This window comes from Syngnathus typhle, linkage group LG10 (assembly GCF_033458585.1).
Source record: "Syngnathus typhle isolate RoL2023-S1 ecotype Sweden linkage group LG10, RoL_Styp_1.0, whole genome shotgun sequence".
NCBI classification, from domain to species: domain Eukaryota; kingdom Metazoa; phylum Chordata; class Actinopteri; order Syngnathiformes; family Syngnathidae; genus Syngnathus; species Syngnathus typhle.
The window spans coordinates 13,890,635-13,908,908 of NC_083747.1; the positions used below are offsets into that span (position 1 = coordinate 13,890,635).

At 45.1% G+C, this 18,274-nt stretch overlaps 1 protein-coding gene and 1 long non-coding RNA gene across 2 annotated transcripts; one reads left to right on the forward strand and one right to left on the reverse strand.

Annotated features, from left to right (window-relative positions):
• Positions 1-5,749: 5,749 nt before the first annotated feature.
• LOC133160871 (uncharacterized) lies at positions 5,750-8,642 on the reverse strand. The gene is made up of 2 exons (XR_009715963.1): positions 6,283-8,642; positions 5,750-6,172 (listed from the first exon to the last, which is right to left on the reverse strand). It is a non-coding gene; the product is annotated as an uncharacterized LOC133160871 (long non-coding RNA).
• LOC133160870 (pre-B-cell leukemia transcription factor 1-like) lies at positions 5,969-15,436 on the forward strand. The gene is made up of 8 exons (XM_061288944.1): positions 5,969-6,225; positions 9,237-9,310; positions 9,464-9,711; positions 10,073-10,263; positions 10,337-10,472; positions 12,372-12,513; positions 12,663-12,742; positions 14,829-15,436. Exons 1-8 carry the CDS (start codon positions 5,969-5,971, stop codon positions 14,910-14,912), a joined length of 1,212 nt encoding a protein of 403 aa, XP_061144928.1. The 3' UTR covers positions 14,913-15,436.
• The last annotated feature ends 2,838 nt before the right edge of the window (positions 15,437-18,274 follow it).

The window sequence follows — 18,274 nt, forward strand, 5'->3', positions numbered from 1 at the left end:
GCCACCGGGCCGCCTTCGTTGTAAATATAATATTATTATTATTATTATTATTATTATTATTATTATTATTATTATTATTATTATTATTATTATTATTATTATTATTATTATTATTATTATTATTATTATTACGGCTGCTATAATTGCGCTCTTGTCTTTGACAAAGAACTAAAATTTCAAATTTTATTAAGTAATGATCAGACAAAACAGTAGTGTATGGCAGTACTGTTGTATTTGAGGTTGCAAGTCCTCGGGATAATACCAGATCTAAGGTATTTCCATTCTTATGCGTTGCTGCCTGTACGGCTTGCGTAAAACCAAACGTATCAGTTAAAGTCTGAAACGCCGAAGTAAGTGGCTCTGACGGTAAATTCATGTGGATATTGAAATCGCCCATGATTATTATATTATCCGCATTTGTCACTAGTTCAGCCACGATTTCTGAAAATTCATCCAGGAAGCCAGAGTAACCCCCAGGTGGACGGTAAATAACAGCAAGATAAAATGACGGTAAAGCGGTGGATCGGACAGTGAGAACTTCAAATGTTTTAAATACGTTAATCGAACGATGCCTAAATCTAAGCTCGGAATTAGAGATGAGGGCGACACCCCCACCCTTTTTTCGAGGATGTGTCACATGCGAGCTCACAAAATTTGGAGGCAAGGCCTCGTTAAGCGGCAGCAGTTCATTAGGTTTTAACCAGGTCTCGCAAAGACCAAAAACGTTTAGATTATGTCATTAACGAGAACTGCTTTCGTATGAAGCGATCTAATATTCATAAAACCGAGTTCAAGTTTAATCGGTCGATCAGGGTTCGTATCTATCGAAGGATTTTTAAACGGAATACGAGTAAGATTGTGTTCTCTAGGCCTGACATCACCTCTCAAATGTTTATCAGCGCGGTGGGACGATACGACCGTGGGAATTTGATAGTAAATACCGTTTTTTCCATGTATAATGCGCAAAATTTAACAAATGTATTGTCCTAAAATCTGGGGTGCGCATTATACATGCCGTTTTTTTCCGTGTATAGTGCGCAAAATTTAACTAATTTATTGTCCTAAAATCTGGGGTGCGCATTATACATGGATACAAAAAAAATTTTTTTTTTTTTTTTTTTTTTAAAGAAAGTCATGGTACAACAAAACCAACAACAGGACTGACCGACAAAGTCGTGGAACAAAAAGACAGGGTGACATTACCAAAGACAGGAACAGAAACCAAACAGACATCATGACAGTAACACATGCAATGATCCGACGGTGAGCGAGGGGCAGACAGGACTTAAATACAAAACACGTTACATCAATTGAGGTGACACAGGAAGAGAGGGGCGACGCGAACAGAAACTATGGCAACCTAGACACATAGCAAAACTGGGGACGAGACATGACAAATCTCCCTCGAAATAAAACTTGAAATCACCTTTCTTCTTGTTTGTTGTCAATCGCGCAACGCATTCAGCCATCCTGCCCAACACACTTAGTCAGTAAAATTCATAATTAACGACACATCGTTTGATGCGATGGTGCAATCCTTGATGGTGTGTTATTGTCAAATATTGTTTGTTTTTTAATCTCCATCGCGGACCGGACGTCATACGGAGGCCGCCATTACAGATGCGCAGAATGGTTGCGCAAGACACGTCAGCTATATAAAGAGCGAGAGTTCAGTTCTCCACCTATTAGTTTCAATTCACAGTTTAATTAGCAGTTTCAATCAGCAAATAACAAAATGCGTATTACAGGTAATTTTTATTTCACAACACTTTGCCTTGTTCCTTTGGTCTCTGCTGTTCTAAACACAAAGGCGCTCTTTAAGCAATGCGACAGTGAGCGCCCGGCGCGCTGCGGTTGCGCGACCGCACCAAATTAAGCTCCCTGCGCAATGCGCACTGAGGTCCACTTAAATGTTAGAAAGTACATCAGGACTTTAAAAATATCTTCTAAATTTCAGCGACGGCTCTGTCACAATAATGCGACCAGCGCGGTGCAGTTGGGCGGTCGGCGGCGCGCTACGGTTGAGCGTTCTCTCTTGCACTCTCTCTCTCGCTCTCTCTCGCTCTCGCACGCACGCGCACACACGCACACGCGCACACACGCAAACCGGATATCATACGAGGCCGCCATTACAGATGCGCAGAACAGATGCGCAAGACACGTCAGCTATATAAAGAGCGAGACTTCAGTTCTCTACCTAAATCCGTATTACAGGTAATATTTTATTTCACAACACTTTGCCTTGTTCCTTTCTTCTCTGCTGTTCACTTCAAACACGCTCCATGCGACCGCAATGCTCTCGTATCAGACAAGGCTTGCTCGATCACCTGCTCGTTTGCTGTCTGTCACAATGTACCCTACACAAATCCGAAACATTTGTTGCGGCTCCGAGTCACGACGAGGGGCAAGTTTTGGTTTCCAAGGGTGTTTTTATTCCTCTTCAACGTCTCTCCCATACAGAGCCGCCTTTTTCACGTCCGCACGCCCTTTTCACATGCGCGCACGGAGCGCGGTGGTGCGTTTAGGGGCAGTCGGAGAAATCAACGCCAACAAAAAAAATGACATCCAGCCTAGTTAAGACCATACCAAAGACTATAAAAATGGGACCCATTGCCTCCCTGCGTGTGTGACGATCATTGGGACTTAAAAAAAAAAAAAAATAATAATAATAATAATACTAAAAAAAATTCATAAAAATCGGGTGCGTATTATACATGGGTACAAGCTTTTTTCCAGCATCAGCATGCCATTTTTAGGGTGCGTATTATACATGGGGGCGCACTATACACGGAAAAAAACGGTAGGTACAAAAAAAAATTAAAAAAAATCTTTTTTACCCGGATATGATACGGAGGCCGCCATTACAGATGCGCTTTCTTCTCTGCTGTTCACTTCAAACACGCTCCATACGAACACAGTGCTCTCGTATCAGACGTTTGCTCGATCACCTGCTCGTTTGCTGTCACAATGTACCCTACACAAATCCAAAACATTTCTTCGCTATCAAGTTTGCTAGCGCATGCGCAGTGATACTGACCAGCAGAATAACATCTGGTTGTTCCCAAAGATGATCTTTTTTCTGAAATAATTTTACGTTTACGGACTTAAGTAGGAGTCAAAATTTGGGTGCGTATTATACATGGGTACAGGCTTTTTTCCAGCATCGACATGACATTTTTGCATATTATACATGGGGGCGCATTATACATGGAAAAAAACGGTATTTGTTACACATGTAAAATTATCTGAAACAGGCACCGTTTCATCAGCGATACCGGTCGGGGTGGAGTGATTGGATTTGTCTACTACCCCAGTAGAAAGTGTGTGTCAGGCTTCGGAGGGAGTGGGAATGGAGCAGGGCGACCATGTGCAGCTTGGACCAGGGTTTATTGGAACAAACTCGAAACACGAACTTGGTAGACTGACATAACTTAACTACCACACTAACAACAGGACTGACCTAACAAGACGTGAACCAGAAAGACATGGTGACGTTACCGTGACAGCAGCGATTGCATGCAACAACCGACAAGCAATGATCCGACAGTGAGCGAGGGGCAGAATCATGACAGTGTGTCCACGTGTACTGTAGCACTATTCAAACTGTGACGCTCTAGTCTACACAGGAGCTATGCATGCTGGAAGTCTAGCCTAGCACTAGTTAACTTTAACTTAACAGACTCCAAACCCATCCTAACAGGTGGTCTAATCACCTGTGCCCCGGCCTCCTCTAAAGTGACCTGTCATGAGTAGCTGAAACAGTAATCTATATTCCTAGAAAGAGTGAAGGCGCCTTCACGGTTAGGATGAAGGCCATCCTTCCTCAGCAGGTCAGGGCGGCCCCAGAAGGAGGACCAGTAATCCATAAAATACAGTCCGTGCTTTTTACAGAACCCAGCCATCCATCGATTAAGGGAGACTAATCTACTAACCTCTCATCAGTGCCTCTCCCAGGCAGAGTGCCAGAGACAAATATTCGATGCCGACTCATCTTTCTGGCGAGATCACAAGTCTTCGCTATGTTTTTCTTTGTGATCTCTGATTGCCTCATCCTAACATCATTGGCTATTGAATGTTCTGGACAGAAGGAAAATATTTTGACCAATAATGAAAAGATATGGTTGGAAGCATGATTAAATTAAGAATGAGACAAAGTTAGCAAATACATGGAGCGTCAAAAGAACAAACAAACAAATGCCTGGTAAGTGGTGAGTAAGAACTTTGCATAGTCAGGGAACATTAACGAATTGATGATGGGTCACACAAAACATAAGTCCGTACAAAATGACAAAAGTGGAAGGATGATGAATGGACGAGGTGTGTTGGGAAAAATATACTTTTTATCATTGGATTCTATGTATCTACTTATGTGTGCAAGATTTTCCGCAGTATGTGACAGTTTGGCCTTGTGATAATGACTTGGGAGCATATGGCTGGCTAAGGAACTCATCTCTGGAGTCACGAGTCGTACTATACAATAAGCCCTATAGTTACCTATCCATGAAAAGATCATGAGGTTGTCATGGGATGGCTGAAGCAGACAAACGTCTTATTTAAGTAGAAGTCATGAGAACGCCACAGAAGTATCCATCCCATGGGCACTAAGACTACGTCTTTGTTAAGCTAAAGTCATGAGACGACCATACTGCTTCTGTCCATAATAGTAAAGCTGCTGTGCTGTGGTCATGAGATGTAATTGTAGAATGTCTTTCCTGTCTAAAGAAGCTATGCATTCATGTACACTTGCCCCATTGTTGTTCCTCAATAAAAGGCACGACCAAACTGAAGGAAGGGCGCGGATCTCAGCCACACTCGCTGTGTGTCTGGGGTTGTGCCCTTCTGCAGAAGTCGCTTGCCATCGAAGACATATCCCGCCTCTGTGAGATTCTGTCCAGATAAATGTTGCGAACCCAACAAGGTGCGACAATGTATGTGCAAGAATAGAGGAAAATGTTTACAGGAAGGTCACTTGGAGATAAAACCAACAGAGGTGCCAGAGGGAGAACGCCAGAAGGAAGACAGCCAAGAACCGATCGCCAAGGCCGAAAGACGGGAAGGAAACCAACAGCCCCCACACACATGGAATCGCCCATAATCAGCACCCAACGGTCCAACCCCACGAAACCAGCTCTCACCGAACCAGCACCCACTCCCATGGAATCAAACTCTCCTGCGAACTTGCCCCACCCCCATAGACTCATCACCCATCAAACTCGGCCCACACCGGCATGTGCAACTGAATATAAGCTGACCAAAGAACCTTGAACGTTGCCTTTTCTGAATGGAAACTTTCTGCTCTTAAGCATTGTCGCACGAAAGGCCCAGTGCTATTGTATCTTTCCTGAAGACAGAGTTTTCTAAAGAATTGTGATTGAACTCAACCAACCTGTTGAAGTCTAGTTTTGTTTCGGTGTCTCAGTCTTCCTAACACTGAAGAAGAAAATGAACACGCAGTGAGTAAATTGGATAACACATGATTGGCTTTGTCTTTTGCCGTTAGGCGCGGATAGCGCGCTTCCAAAATTGTGGACCAAATCCAACAATAGTAAACCGCTATCAGTACCCATCTTGATTCTTCTATTGTTCACACTTGCTTTGGGAGACATAGTCCATGCAAGCGGATACTGTCTGTCACACTTCACGGTGATTTGGATTTGACATCTATAAAGAAAATAAATATCTTAATATTTTTTTCACTTTGGAGTGTTTTCATTGGGATGCTATAATTCATAAATGTCAGAGTAAACGATTGACATTGACGGTGCTTTATTTTCGATGGAGACAGTCAACTCGTGGAGGTCCCCACAGCTGGCGCGAGGGGGCGTCCCGACCGCTAAGCCTGCCGGCCGGCGGCCGCCTGGTGTGCGCTGGGGGAGTGGTGGCGCTGGTGCGCTCAGTTCAGTCTCAATCGTCGAGCAGCAGCAGCAGCAGCAGTCGTAGTCGCCGCCACTGCGCGTCGCTCGACGAGATGTTGCAGCAGCAGCCGCAGCAGCCTCTGACGGCCAACGGGGCCTCCAACGGCCGGGGCCTCGCCATGAGCGGCCACCCCGGGATGGCCCACCGAGCCCCGCCTCCATCGCAAGCGCAACACCACCCCGCCGACGAGCCTCCGTCGGGCCTGGAGAACGGCGCCGAGAACGGACACGAAATACGCCAGGACATCGGAGACATCCTGCAACAGATCATGACCATCACCGACCAAAGTCTGGACGAGGCGCAGGCAAAGTCTGTCAACATTTGGGAATTTGGAACTTGATTTTGGATAAAGTTTCCGCAACTTACATACTGCTTGGTTTTTGTAGCCTTTCATCATTTCTCGCCGCTCTCTCCCAGCTAGCAAGTCAAACGTCATAACGTGAATGTATTCCTATGAACGAAATAGGAATGTCATCATGTGTAGCTTTTTGGGATTGATGGTTGTCTTGACTCGAGCTAGCCTGGAAGGTAGCCATTGTTAGCTGGCTATGCTAGGTTTGACTAACAAGCCAATGCCACAAACGCAAAGGGCGGTCGCCAAGCTGCAATAAACGTCATTTGCTCAACTACATCTTTTTGGGCGGCAACATTGGTTGAGGTGAGCCCACGCGAGCGCCCAGGGGCTCGTCGTTAGCCCGTTCGAGTCGGTCGTGTTGACCGATCGTCCTGGCCGTGAGCGTCCGTGATAGCGCTGAGCTCGCAACTAATGGCAGCAGCACGTTTTGTTGTTGTTGTTGAACAACTTGTTTCAACATTTCGCGAGGTGCCCAGCTCGAGCTCGTCCGGTTGTGGCGTCCCGTTTGCGCGCTGCCAACGCTTAACGATTTATTTGCCATTTCCGTGGGCATTCAGCGAGATCCTACGTTGCCTTCACGTGGTATGGGAAAGATGAAACTTTCCACTTGTACTTGTGAAGTGGAAGTTACGAGTACATTGTGTTCAAGTGCTTTTGTTGTCGTAGATAAGGGGAACATGGCAGACCGCGAGTTTACCCTTACCTGCTACTTGGGTAAAACAATATTGGACCTCTCAATTCATTTCCTACTGCAGGAAGAGGAGAAAATTGCATACGAGCACAGACCACACAGTAATAACTTCCTATACGGGAGGCATCAACGTTATCCTCAACTGACTGTGAGCGTCATCTTTTAAAACTAAATAATAATGGTGTTTTTAAATGGGACTTCAAACGCTTTGTGTGGCGGGCTCCATCTAGTGTGGAAACTGAGAAGTGCAACAGAGTTGAGCTCAAGCTTCTTGTGCGGGCCATATTCAATTATGTTTTCAGAATTTGCTGCGGGCCAATAAAAACTGGCCCGTGGGCCGCAGTTGGCCCGTGGGCCGTAGTTTGGACACACCTACTTTAAATGCAAATGAGATACTTCACACCCTCCAGGCCACAAGATGTGCGCCTCCCTTTCCCGGTCGACATGTTTGTAGTTTAGCCGATGAAGCGTTTACTTGCGCCGCAAACATTTTGATTGATTAAAATATGTCAATGGCTGAAGACTTGTCCATACATACATAACACGTAACAAAATAAATTCCATCACAATATTTATGAACACATCTTGTCACTGCAGTCAAGCTACTAAGTCAGCTAATGCTAGCGTTAGCGAGAAGCAAATGAATGCATTTAAGACATTATTGTGTTCCCCAAGAATAATACAGCACCTTCGATGCAATTATTCTGATACAACTACCGTAAATTCCGGATTATAAAACGCGACTTTTTCCCAAAATTTTGAACCCTGCGGCTTATAGTCAGGTGTGGCTTATATAAGGATTTATTTTTGTGATGACTTGATCACTTTTATACAGTGCGGTATCTTGAAGAAAAAAAAACCAACAAAAATACTATTTTGAAACACTACTATGGCTGCTGCTTATTCTGGCTGTGTTGCTTGTGACTATTATGAGCTTTAGTAGGAATGCACGCTAGGTGACCTGCGTCAAAGGGCTCTAAACCCTTCGTCACAGGCAGTGTTTAGAAAGACATGTTAAAGTATGTTATTAAAACTTTAAAAAGGCTTTCTGTGAACGGTCTTTCCTTGTAAAAAGACGCATGTGCACGTGCGGTTTATAGTTCGGTGCGGCTTATATAAGAAAAAAACTAAAATATCCCCCAATTTTAGCTGGTGCGGTTTATAGTCCGGTGCGGCTTATAGTCCGGAATTTACGGTACTCAAAATACACCCACAGAAGTAAAAAGCGCACAGCTCTAAAATCAGCAGAAAGCGTGACGCTAATGCTATGAATGCGAGTTGAAAGACACGCAATATTATTAAAGTGAAATACAGTTTATTATTTTTGTGTCATCTCAAGCTTACTGCTTTACTGTGTCCGTCAATTCCATAGATTGAAGGAACTGAACCATCGACGAAACAAAGTCTTTCAGCAAATCCTTCTCTATACTATATGAGGTTCTAATGTTGGGGGACGTGCAATGATTTGTGTGTGGATTGATGCATCCAACAACGGAACATTTTGATCTCTCCATTTCGGCATCCTGGAGTTGTTTGGACTACAAACGTCTCTCCAAGTAATAAAGATGGCAGATTTGCAAAACGGTTTGGCCACACCCACCTTGTTTGGTAGTCCCGCCCCAAAGGATGTGACGTAGTAGATCAAAATACGTAATAGAAAATGGAGAAAACTGAACGGAGTAAAACATAGCCCCCAAACAGGCCATAAAAGTACCTCTACAACACCTTAAGGCTTAAGGGATAGATTACACTTATCTACAACCTTGGAGACTCCAAGTGTTCTCTTGTATTGAGGGGTGCTGGTTGGCCACAGTTATTTTTTTTCCTTTGTCTTTTAGCTTTGTTTTGCTTTGATGGCTTTTATCTTGAGCACTTTCTGGCTTTCTTTGTGGCGCCGTTGTGTGGCAGCCTTATGAGAGCCTATTGAGTTGCGCTCATGCCATCTGTGTGTCTTTTGTATACCCACTCTGTGGTATGAATACTGCTGGGGCCTGAATTTCCCCAACCCTGGGGATCAATAAATATTCAATCAATCAATCAATCAATAAGATAACTATAAAAGCAAAAGAAGTGAATTTTCCATGATACGTATGCCCGTTCCTCCGTTAATGGAAATCAATATTCGGCAGGTCAAGCTGCAGTTGCAAGCCTACAGTCTTCTCTAACTTTGCCCTATGGTGCTCTCTGCAAAGTCTTTGCTCAATAACAATGCACTTTTTCTTGTTTTGTTAGTTTGGTGCTAAGTGCCGTGTGCCTTTGTTGTTGTCTTCCCAGGAAACATGCGCTCAACTGTCACAGAATGAAGCCCGCCTTGTTTAGTGTGCTGTGCGAGATTAAAGAAAAGACAGGTACACACAACTTCTGTTGTCGTGCTTGCGCACTTTTGAGGTCTTTCGTCATCCGTAAACTGCACGACTTTTGTAACATCCGCTTTTAAAAGAGGCAACAGCTGGACAAACAGATGGTTCTTTCAGGCAATGTTGGCAATCTTTTGTCCACAGGCCTGTCTGTGAGGAACAGCCAGGAGGAGGATCCCCAGGATCCCCAGCTGGTGCGTCTGGACAACATGCTGCTGGCCGAGGGCGTGGCTGGGCCCGAGAAGGGCGGTGGGGCGGTGGCCGCCGCCGTGTCAGCGGCCACAGGCTCGGGCGGCATGTCGCCCGACAGCTCCCTGGAGCACTCGGACTACAAGAGCAAGCTGGGTCAGATTCGCAGCATCTACCACACAGAGCTGGAGAAATACGAGCAGGTGGGCCGGCAACCTCGCCAAATGGCACATTCGGTGGCACAAACAGGCCAAAACCCTCAAGCACTTTTAAGAGTCTTCTGACCTCAAGTTGTTTATTGCTCACCCAACCAAAGAGAATCAAACATTTCATTTGGCCGGGCTTTTTCTGGAGACCCACAAAATGTTGAAGCGTCAACATTGCGGCCACATTTTAACTGGGTGGCTAATCTGTCCAAAAAATGGACCGCACAGGGAGACGGACTAACGAGCAAACGGTGACAAAAATGTTGACCCTCAGCCTTATTGCAACAGCAAAATGTCTTCTTGAGGCTCACCGCGCAAGGGACTCATGTTTGCGTGTGAACGTTTGTGGCGGGCACAGGCGTGCACAGAGTTCACCACCCATGTGATGAACCTGCTGCGGGAGCAGTCACGCACGCGCCCCGTCACGCCACGTGAGATTGAGCGCATGGTCAGCATCATCCACCGCAAGTTCAGCTCCATCCAGACGCAGCTCAAGCAGAGCACCTGCGAGGCCGTCATGATCCTCAGGTCGCGCTTTCTGGATGCCAGGTGAGCTTTCCCCGCCGACAAGCACTGAGCCAAGCTCACCCCTCCCCCGCCCGCCCTTTTGCTGTCCCGCCAGGCGCAAGAGGCGTAACTTCAGCAAGCAGGCCACCGAGGTGCTGAACGAGTACTTCTACTCACACCTGTCCAACCCGTACCCCAGCGAAGAAGCCAAAGAAGAACTCGCCAAACAGTGTGGGATCACCGTCTCTCAGGTGCGTGTGCCCATCCGGGCTCCCTTTGAGGGGGTCGGGGAGGTGCCGCACCGACAACCGGCAATCGCCGAAGCATTTTGGTCTTTGACACATCAATTCAAGCGCCGACATAGAAGCCTCTAACACAGGGGTCGGGAACCTTTTTGACTCAGGGAGCCATAAAAGCAAAATTTTTGGAAATCTATTTCAGTGAGCCATATAATATATTTTACGACTGAATTCAACCAAATGTGAGTACAATAAGCTTCTGAATTTATTCTTTTAAATTATGTTGTGATATACTCACCATTAATGCGACTTCTGGTGCTGCATAGTTTTGCTGATGACTTTGTAGTCTGGTTGGTACTTGGTGAGGTTAAGCTTCATGCAGGCGTTAAACGTGATCGTAGGTTGGACTCAAGTTGGATTTGAAATGACTGCTCACATGAATACATCGTGTTGTTTGTGACAGGAAGCGCATTCCAAGTTTGATAAACAGCTGGTTTTCGCGTTAAGGTTTTTTCCATTTCTGTCCACGTGCCTGCTCACCAACTCCGCATTCTGTCATGCGATTCTTTCCAAATCTTATTTCAGTGATTTAAACTTATTCACCCACATGTCTGAAGACTTCAGGTCAACCACTTCTGCTTCAAAATCTCTGAGGGAGACGTCAGGAATGTAACTCAGTCGGTGTTCAGTGAACACTCGTTTGAATGGGTGATGAACTTAAAAAGATGAGTGTGCTCACTAAATTCTCCAAAGTGTGCTTTGAATATCTGTAGGAGACTGGATATTAAACCAGCTAGCTGGTGGAGATCAAAGTTTTGTGGGGTTACTTGCTGTGCTTGCATCTTTAAATTGTCTCAGTTTTTCAAAATGTCGTAAATGACCTGTTTCAAGATCCATGATAAAGAGCTCCAGCTTGTTTTCAAAAGGGATAACACTGTATTGCCAATGCCTTGCATTTTCACGTTGAGCTGGTTCAGATGTTCTGTCATATCAACGAGATAGTAAAACTTGAGGAGTTTCTCAGTTTTTGCTAGCTCAGGATGCTTTCATTTCAAGGGAAGTCAGGATTTCGTTCAGGCAAGCCGCAAAACGGCTGAGCACCGGACCTCTTGACAACCAACGCACATTGCTGTGCAAAAGCAGACCGTGACAGTTATTTCCAACTTCATCCAGCAGTGTTTTAAACTGGCAGTCATTTAAGGCTCGGGCAACAATAAAGTTGATCACACGAATGACCAGCGACATCACTTAGCCAAGCTGCCCGTAACACATCTGAGCACAATGTACCTGCTGGTGTGGAATGCAATGGAAACTTTGGATGGGTCCATCTTCATGTTCACGGAGAGGCGCCACAAATCCTTTGTTTCTCCCCACCATACACGGAGCACCATCGGTACATACTGAGAGGAGTTTATCTATAGGTAGATTTTTTTCATGAGTGAACTCCATGAAAGACTTGAATAAATCCTCACCCCTTGTGGATCCTTTTTGGCAGAACAGCAAGACTTTCTTTGTGCAGTGTGTAAACAGCAGCATATCTTGCAGTCACACTGAACTGTGACAAATGACTTGCGTCTGTTGACTCTTCCAAAGCCAGGGAAAAGAACGGCGCTGCATTTATGTCCTTCACTTGCGTTTCATCCACTTGGTGTGCCATCATAATGGTACGATCATGAACGGTTCTTGCTGACAAAGGCATGTCTTGTATTCGTTTGATTATCTTGTCTTTGTTCGGAAGATCATCAAAAAGTTCATTGTCTACATCCAGCATGAATGCTTTAGCATACTTGCTATCTGTGAAGGTTCCCGACTCCTGCTCTCACGCGTGGAAAACAAGAATCCCGTTGAAGGCTCCCGACGGGAGTCCGTCCTACCGAGTGGGACAAATATTGGTCAACTTTTGTTGTGCAGGTCTCCAACTGGTTCGGCAACAAGCGCATCCGCTACAAGAAAAACATCGGCAAGTTCCAGGAGGAGGCCAACCTCTACGCCATGAAAAACGCTTTGGGGGCGCGGCAGGGCGACGACTCGCCGCACACGCCCAACTCCACCGGTGGGTGCACCGCTTTGCTCGATACGGCGCTACTACAAGTCACAGCAGAGGGGGGCTCACTTCTGCGAGCCCTGGAAGAGAGAACGCCAGAGAAGAACTGGGCCGCTGCCACCACATGAGCCTTTGACATTTGCCGCGTGTGCTTTCAGGCTCAGGTTCGTTCTCCGCTGACCTGTTCCTCGGGGTCCCACCCGTCAACGGGGACGCCACCTACCAGATGGCTGTGCAAGTAAGTCTTCTCCTTTCCTCAGGGATGAGAATTCTCTGCGGATCCGCGGATTTCCGTGTTTTTTTCCATCGAAAGTATTTTCGTGAATCGTGTAAATCCGTTGAGGAAACAATTTTTTTTATATATGGGGGGGGGGGGGGGGCAGCTGGCCGGGCAACGTTAGCCTTGGCGACTCGCAAGCATTCCCCCGCCGGCATGCATATATATATATGTATATTAGGGGTGTAAATCGCGGGTTTTGCCACGATACAATATCATATCGATACAAAGAACTACAATACGATATTTGCCGATATCTTAAAGCCTGCTGCGATTCATTCACGATATATCACGATATAGTGCTCTACGATCGATATATTTTTTTTTTAAATAAAAAATATAGAACAATATCCTGATTTATAACAATTCATACGCAAAATCAACAAGGTACTGCAAACTCTTTATTTAGGAAATTACAAGAGTATTGTAGTATACAAATTGCTTATTTTAACACTGAACGTTGATGTCGTGTTTTTTCTTTAAATGTGCGGCGAGATTTGTGCTCCCTGAATATTTGATCACCGCATGGCAGGATTTACAAACTGCACGTGTCTTGTCCGTTGAGCCATCTTTTCTTTGGAATCCAAAGTGCTTCCAAACGAATGACTTGAAGCCTAAAGGGGAGCAAATTTCCTCGTCTTTTTGGACACTAGCCATAGCACCAGCCCAGGAGCCGCGGACTAGTTGTCCCCTCCCCTTTCACGCGCGTGCTCTGCTCACAACACAACAACGCCGGAAAGAGGAAGCAAGCAACAATGAACTGGATTTCAAAATAAAGTCGCGTCTAATGTCCGAGGTTAAACACGGCGATATAAATCGATGTTTACCTTTAGCATCGATACCAATAAATCGTAGAGCATTATATCGATTAATCGATGTGTATCGATGTATCGTTACACCCCTATAGCTGACGTGTCTTGCGCATCCGTTCTGCGCATCTGTAATGGCGGCCTCCGTATGATATCCGGTTTGCGATGGAAATTAAAAAACAAACAATATTTGACAATAACACAGCATCAAGGATTGCACCATCGCATCAAACGATGTGTCGTCAATTATGAATTTTACTAAGTGTGTTGGTATCGCTATATATCGCGATATATCGTGAATGAATCGCAGCAGGCTTTAAGATATCGGCAAATATCGTATTGTAGTTCTTTGTATCGATATGATATCGTATCGTGGCAAAACCCGCGATTTACACCCCTAGTCAGCTATATAAAGAGCGAGAGTTCAGTTCTCTACCTAAATGCGTATTACAGGTAATATTTTATTTCACAACACTTTGCCTTGTTCCTTTCTTCTCTGCTGTTCACTTCAAACACGCTCCATACGAACACAATGCTCTCGTATCAGACGCTTGCTCGATCACCTGCTCGTTTGCTGTCACAATGTAAACTACACAAATCCGAAACATTTCTTCGCTATCGAGTTTGCTAGCGCATGCGCAGTGATACGGACCGGCAGAATAACATCCGGTTGTTCCCAAAGATGATCTTTCTTCTGAAATAATTTTACGTTTACGGACTTAAGAGTCAAAATTTGGGTGCGTATTATACATGGGTACAGGCTTTTTTCCAGCATCGACATGCCATTTTTAGGGTGCGTATTATGCACGGGGGCGCATTTTGCATGGAAAAACACACGGTATATCGCTGTAAAACTGCTCTTGTTTTATTGGCTTTCTCTTCTCTATGACACTCTTTGCACATACGTAGAAATCACTCTGAGTTAAGAATACAAGGTCCCACATTATCCCACAGGCTAGGCAGAGTCGCATCCTTGCAGGAGGGCGACCCAGAGTAGTATAGGTCTCGCAGAGAAGGCTCCACAGCTGTGTATCGATCTTTCTGGCATACATTAAATAGTTAAAGTGTGAAGGCCGCCTCTTGGTAATTACTGTTAGCATAGCGACCATTAAAGATAAAGAACTGGGACTATATCTAACAAGACAAACATTTGCGTCAACTCTCTTTTTATTTTTTGCATTTTGGCTAAAGATGAAAAAATGTCAAAGTATGGTACCTTGTCTGTGTGCCATCACCAGGCCAACGGCAGCTGGCAGGCTCAAAGCTCCACCCCACCGGGCACCTCGCCACCCCACAGCGACCAGTCGGACAACTCTGACTGATCCTCTCTGGACCTCACAACCCCAACCACAACCACCATGCGCGCGCGCGCACACACATACACCACTGCCCCACTACCACCCATGCCAGATTGAGGAGAGACAAAGACCGAACGAATGATATCACACTTGCCCAGTCACTCGGACATGCTTGTTTTCTTTTTTTTTGGGGGGGGGGGGGTTGTGTTGTGTGCATGCAAGGGTGTGAGTTGAGTCTTTGAAAAAGCGTACGTTGTCATTTCCCTCCCTCCACATTAGAGATGAGCTCGCATTTTTCTGGTTTGAAGCACACCAAAAGATGAATACGCAGCGCTGTGACATTGGCACCGTTTTGGGACTCGGGCAATAGAGGAAATCCAAAGACTTTGTATGTTTCTGTTTCTCTTGTTTTGGTGGGGGTGTTCCCGCCTTTTGTTATTTCCTTTTGATAACGGCCACGCGTGATCAATGTTGTCCTTTTCTTCTGTACAGCGGAGCACCTGTTTCCTCTCTACCTCTTTTACAATAAATGCTTTGTGTAGTCACAAGTGGGTGCTACCTCCTCCACTGTCTCTTTGAGTCTGCCGTGAAACACGGAGGAGCCGCATGGCTCTCGAGGACCTTGAGGTACAAGCAGTGCCCCGATGAGTGAGTGCAGGTCGAGGGCACCATCTTCATGACTGTGCAGCCACAATCATTGGCTGCGCATGGCTCCCGGGATTGTGAAGCATGTACTTAACATTTTTTTCCTTGTATACTGCGCAAAATTTAACTAATTTATTGTCCTAAAATCTGGGGTGCGCATTATACATGGGTACAAAATTTTTTAAACATTTATTTTTTATTAATTTTTTAAGAAAGTCATGGTACAACAAAACCAACAACAGGACTGACCGACAAAGACGTGGAACAAAAACGGTGACATTACCAAAGACAGGAACAGACATCACGTTACGTTGATTGAGGTGACACAGGAAGAGAGGGGTGACGCGAACAGAAACCTTTCTTCTTGTTTGTTGTCAATCGCGCATCGCATTCAGCCATCCTGCCCAACACACTTAGTAAAATTCATAATTGACGACACATCGTTTGATGCGATGGTGCAATCCTTGATGGTGTGTTATTGTCAAATATTGTTTGTTTTTTAATCTCCATCGCGGACCGGACGTCATACGGAGGCAGTATGACTGCGCATGCGCACTATGGATCCGATGCGCAGAACGGATGCGCAAGACACGTCAACTCTATAAAGAGCAAGAGTTGTTTTCTTCCTATTAGTTTCAATTCACAGTTTAATTAGCAGTTTCAATCAGCAAATAACAAAATGCGTATTACAGGTAATATTTTATTTCACAACACTTAGCCTTGTTCCTTTCGTCTCTGCTGTTCACTTCAAACACGCTCCATACGACCGCAATGCTCTCGTATCGGACGCTTGCTCAATCACCTGCTCGTTTGCTGTCACGATGTACCCTACACAAATCCGAAACATTTGTTGCGGCTCCGAGTCACGACGAGGGGCAAGTTTTGGTTTCCAAGGGTGTTTTTATTCCTCTTCAACGTCTCTCTCATACAGAGCCGCCTTTTTCACGTCCGCACGCCTATTTCACATGTGCGCACTGAGCGCGGTGGTGCCTTTACGGGCAGTCGGAGAAATCAACGCCAACAAAAGAAATTACATCCAGCCTAGTTAAGACCATACCAAAGACTATAAAAATGGGACCCATTGCCTCCCTGCGTGTGTGACGATCATTGGGACTTAAAAAAAATAAAAATACCGTTTCTTTCCGTGTATAGTGCGCAAAATTTAACTAATTTATTGTCCTAAAATCTGGGGTGCGCATTATACATGGGTACAAAAAAGAAATCTAATTTTTTTTTTTTTTTTTTTAAGTCCCAATGATCGTCACACACGCAGGGAGGCAATGGGTCCCATTTTTATAGTCTTTGGTATGGTCTTAACTAGGCTGGATGTAATTTTTTTTGTTGGCATTGATTTCTCCGACTGCCCCTAAACGCACCACCGCGCTCCGTGCGCGCACGGGAAAAAGGCGGCTCCGTATGGGAGAGACGTTGAAGAGGAATAAAAACACCCTTGGAAACCAAAACTTGCCCCTCGTCGTGACTCGGAGCCGCAACAAATGTTTCGGATTTGTGTAGGGTACATTGTGACAGACCACAAACGAGCAGGTGATCGAGCAAGCGTCTGATACGAGAGCATTGCGGTCGCATGGAGCGTGTTTGAAGTGAACAGCAGAGAAGAAAGGAACATGGCAAAGTTTTAGGGTGCGTATTATACATGGGGGCGCACTATACGCGGAAAAAAACGGTAATAATAATTTAATAAAAATTTTAAAAAATTGGGTGCGTATTATACATGGGTACAGGCTTTTTCCCAGCATCAACATGCCATTTTTAGGGTGCGTATTATACATGAGGGCGCATTATACACGGAAAAAAACGGTATGTTGACAAGGTTTAGGCAGGTTTATGCAAGGTCTGCAGAAGCTGGATAATAATCATGATCATTTGAATCAGACGTGCTGACTTAGAAAACATGCAGGACACCAGCCTTCAAAGACCGGAGTTGCCTACTTGGGGGTACTTCATGCGCTTCACACAACGGTTGAGTTGCAAATCAGGTATAACAGCCTTCATTATGGGTACCGTAATTTCCAGACTATAAGCCGCGACTTTTTTCCAAAATTTTGAACCCTGCGGTTTATAGTCGTGATTTTTGTGATGACTTGATCACTTTCATACACTGCAGTATCTTGAAGAAAAAACAAACAAACAAACAAAAATACTGTTCTGAAACACTACTGTGGCTGCTGCTTGTTCTGGCTGTGTTGCTTGTGACTATTATGAGCTATAGTAAGAATGCACGCTAGGTGACCTCCGTCAAAGGGCTCTAAACCAGGGCTGTGGACTCGGTTCGGACTCGGGGACTCGGACTCGGTCGGACTCGGTCATTTTTGCCGGACTCGGACTCGGTGCTGATTTTGACCCAGTCCACCGAGTCCGGCAATAAAAAAAAGAGGCAGAGAGTGTCAGGTTACAGTCAGCGCGGTAGGAGTTGGAAGAAGCAGTAAAAACTCCACCAAACTCGTCGTAATGACCCGTGATATATGTTATATCCTTACTATTTTCCAGGTTCTTAGATAGCAAGAATAGGTCGGACAACGACATGAATGATAACTGCTTTATTCCTATCTCACAGTGCGTTCACAGGGCGTACCACAACAACACAGAATGCCCATCCCACTTCCGGGGTTTTTCTACTACGGAATTTGAGTTAGCCCAAAATACACAACATCTCTTCCCCTCTTACAATGAACGTGCTATATGCATGAACAACATAGTCTTATGCACCTATAACTTGACAT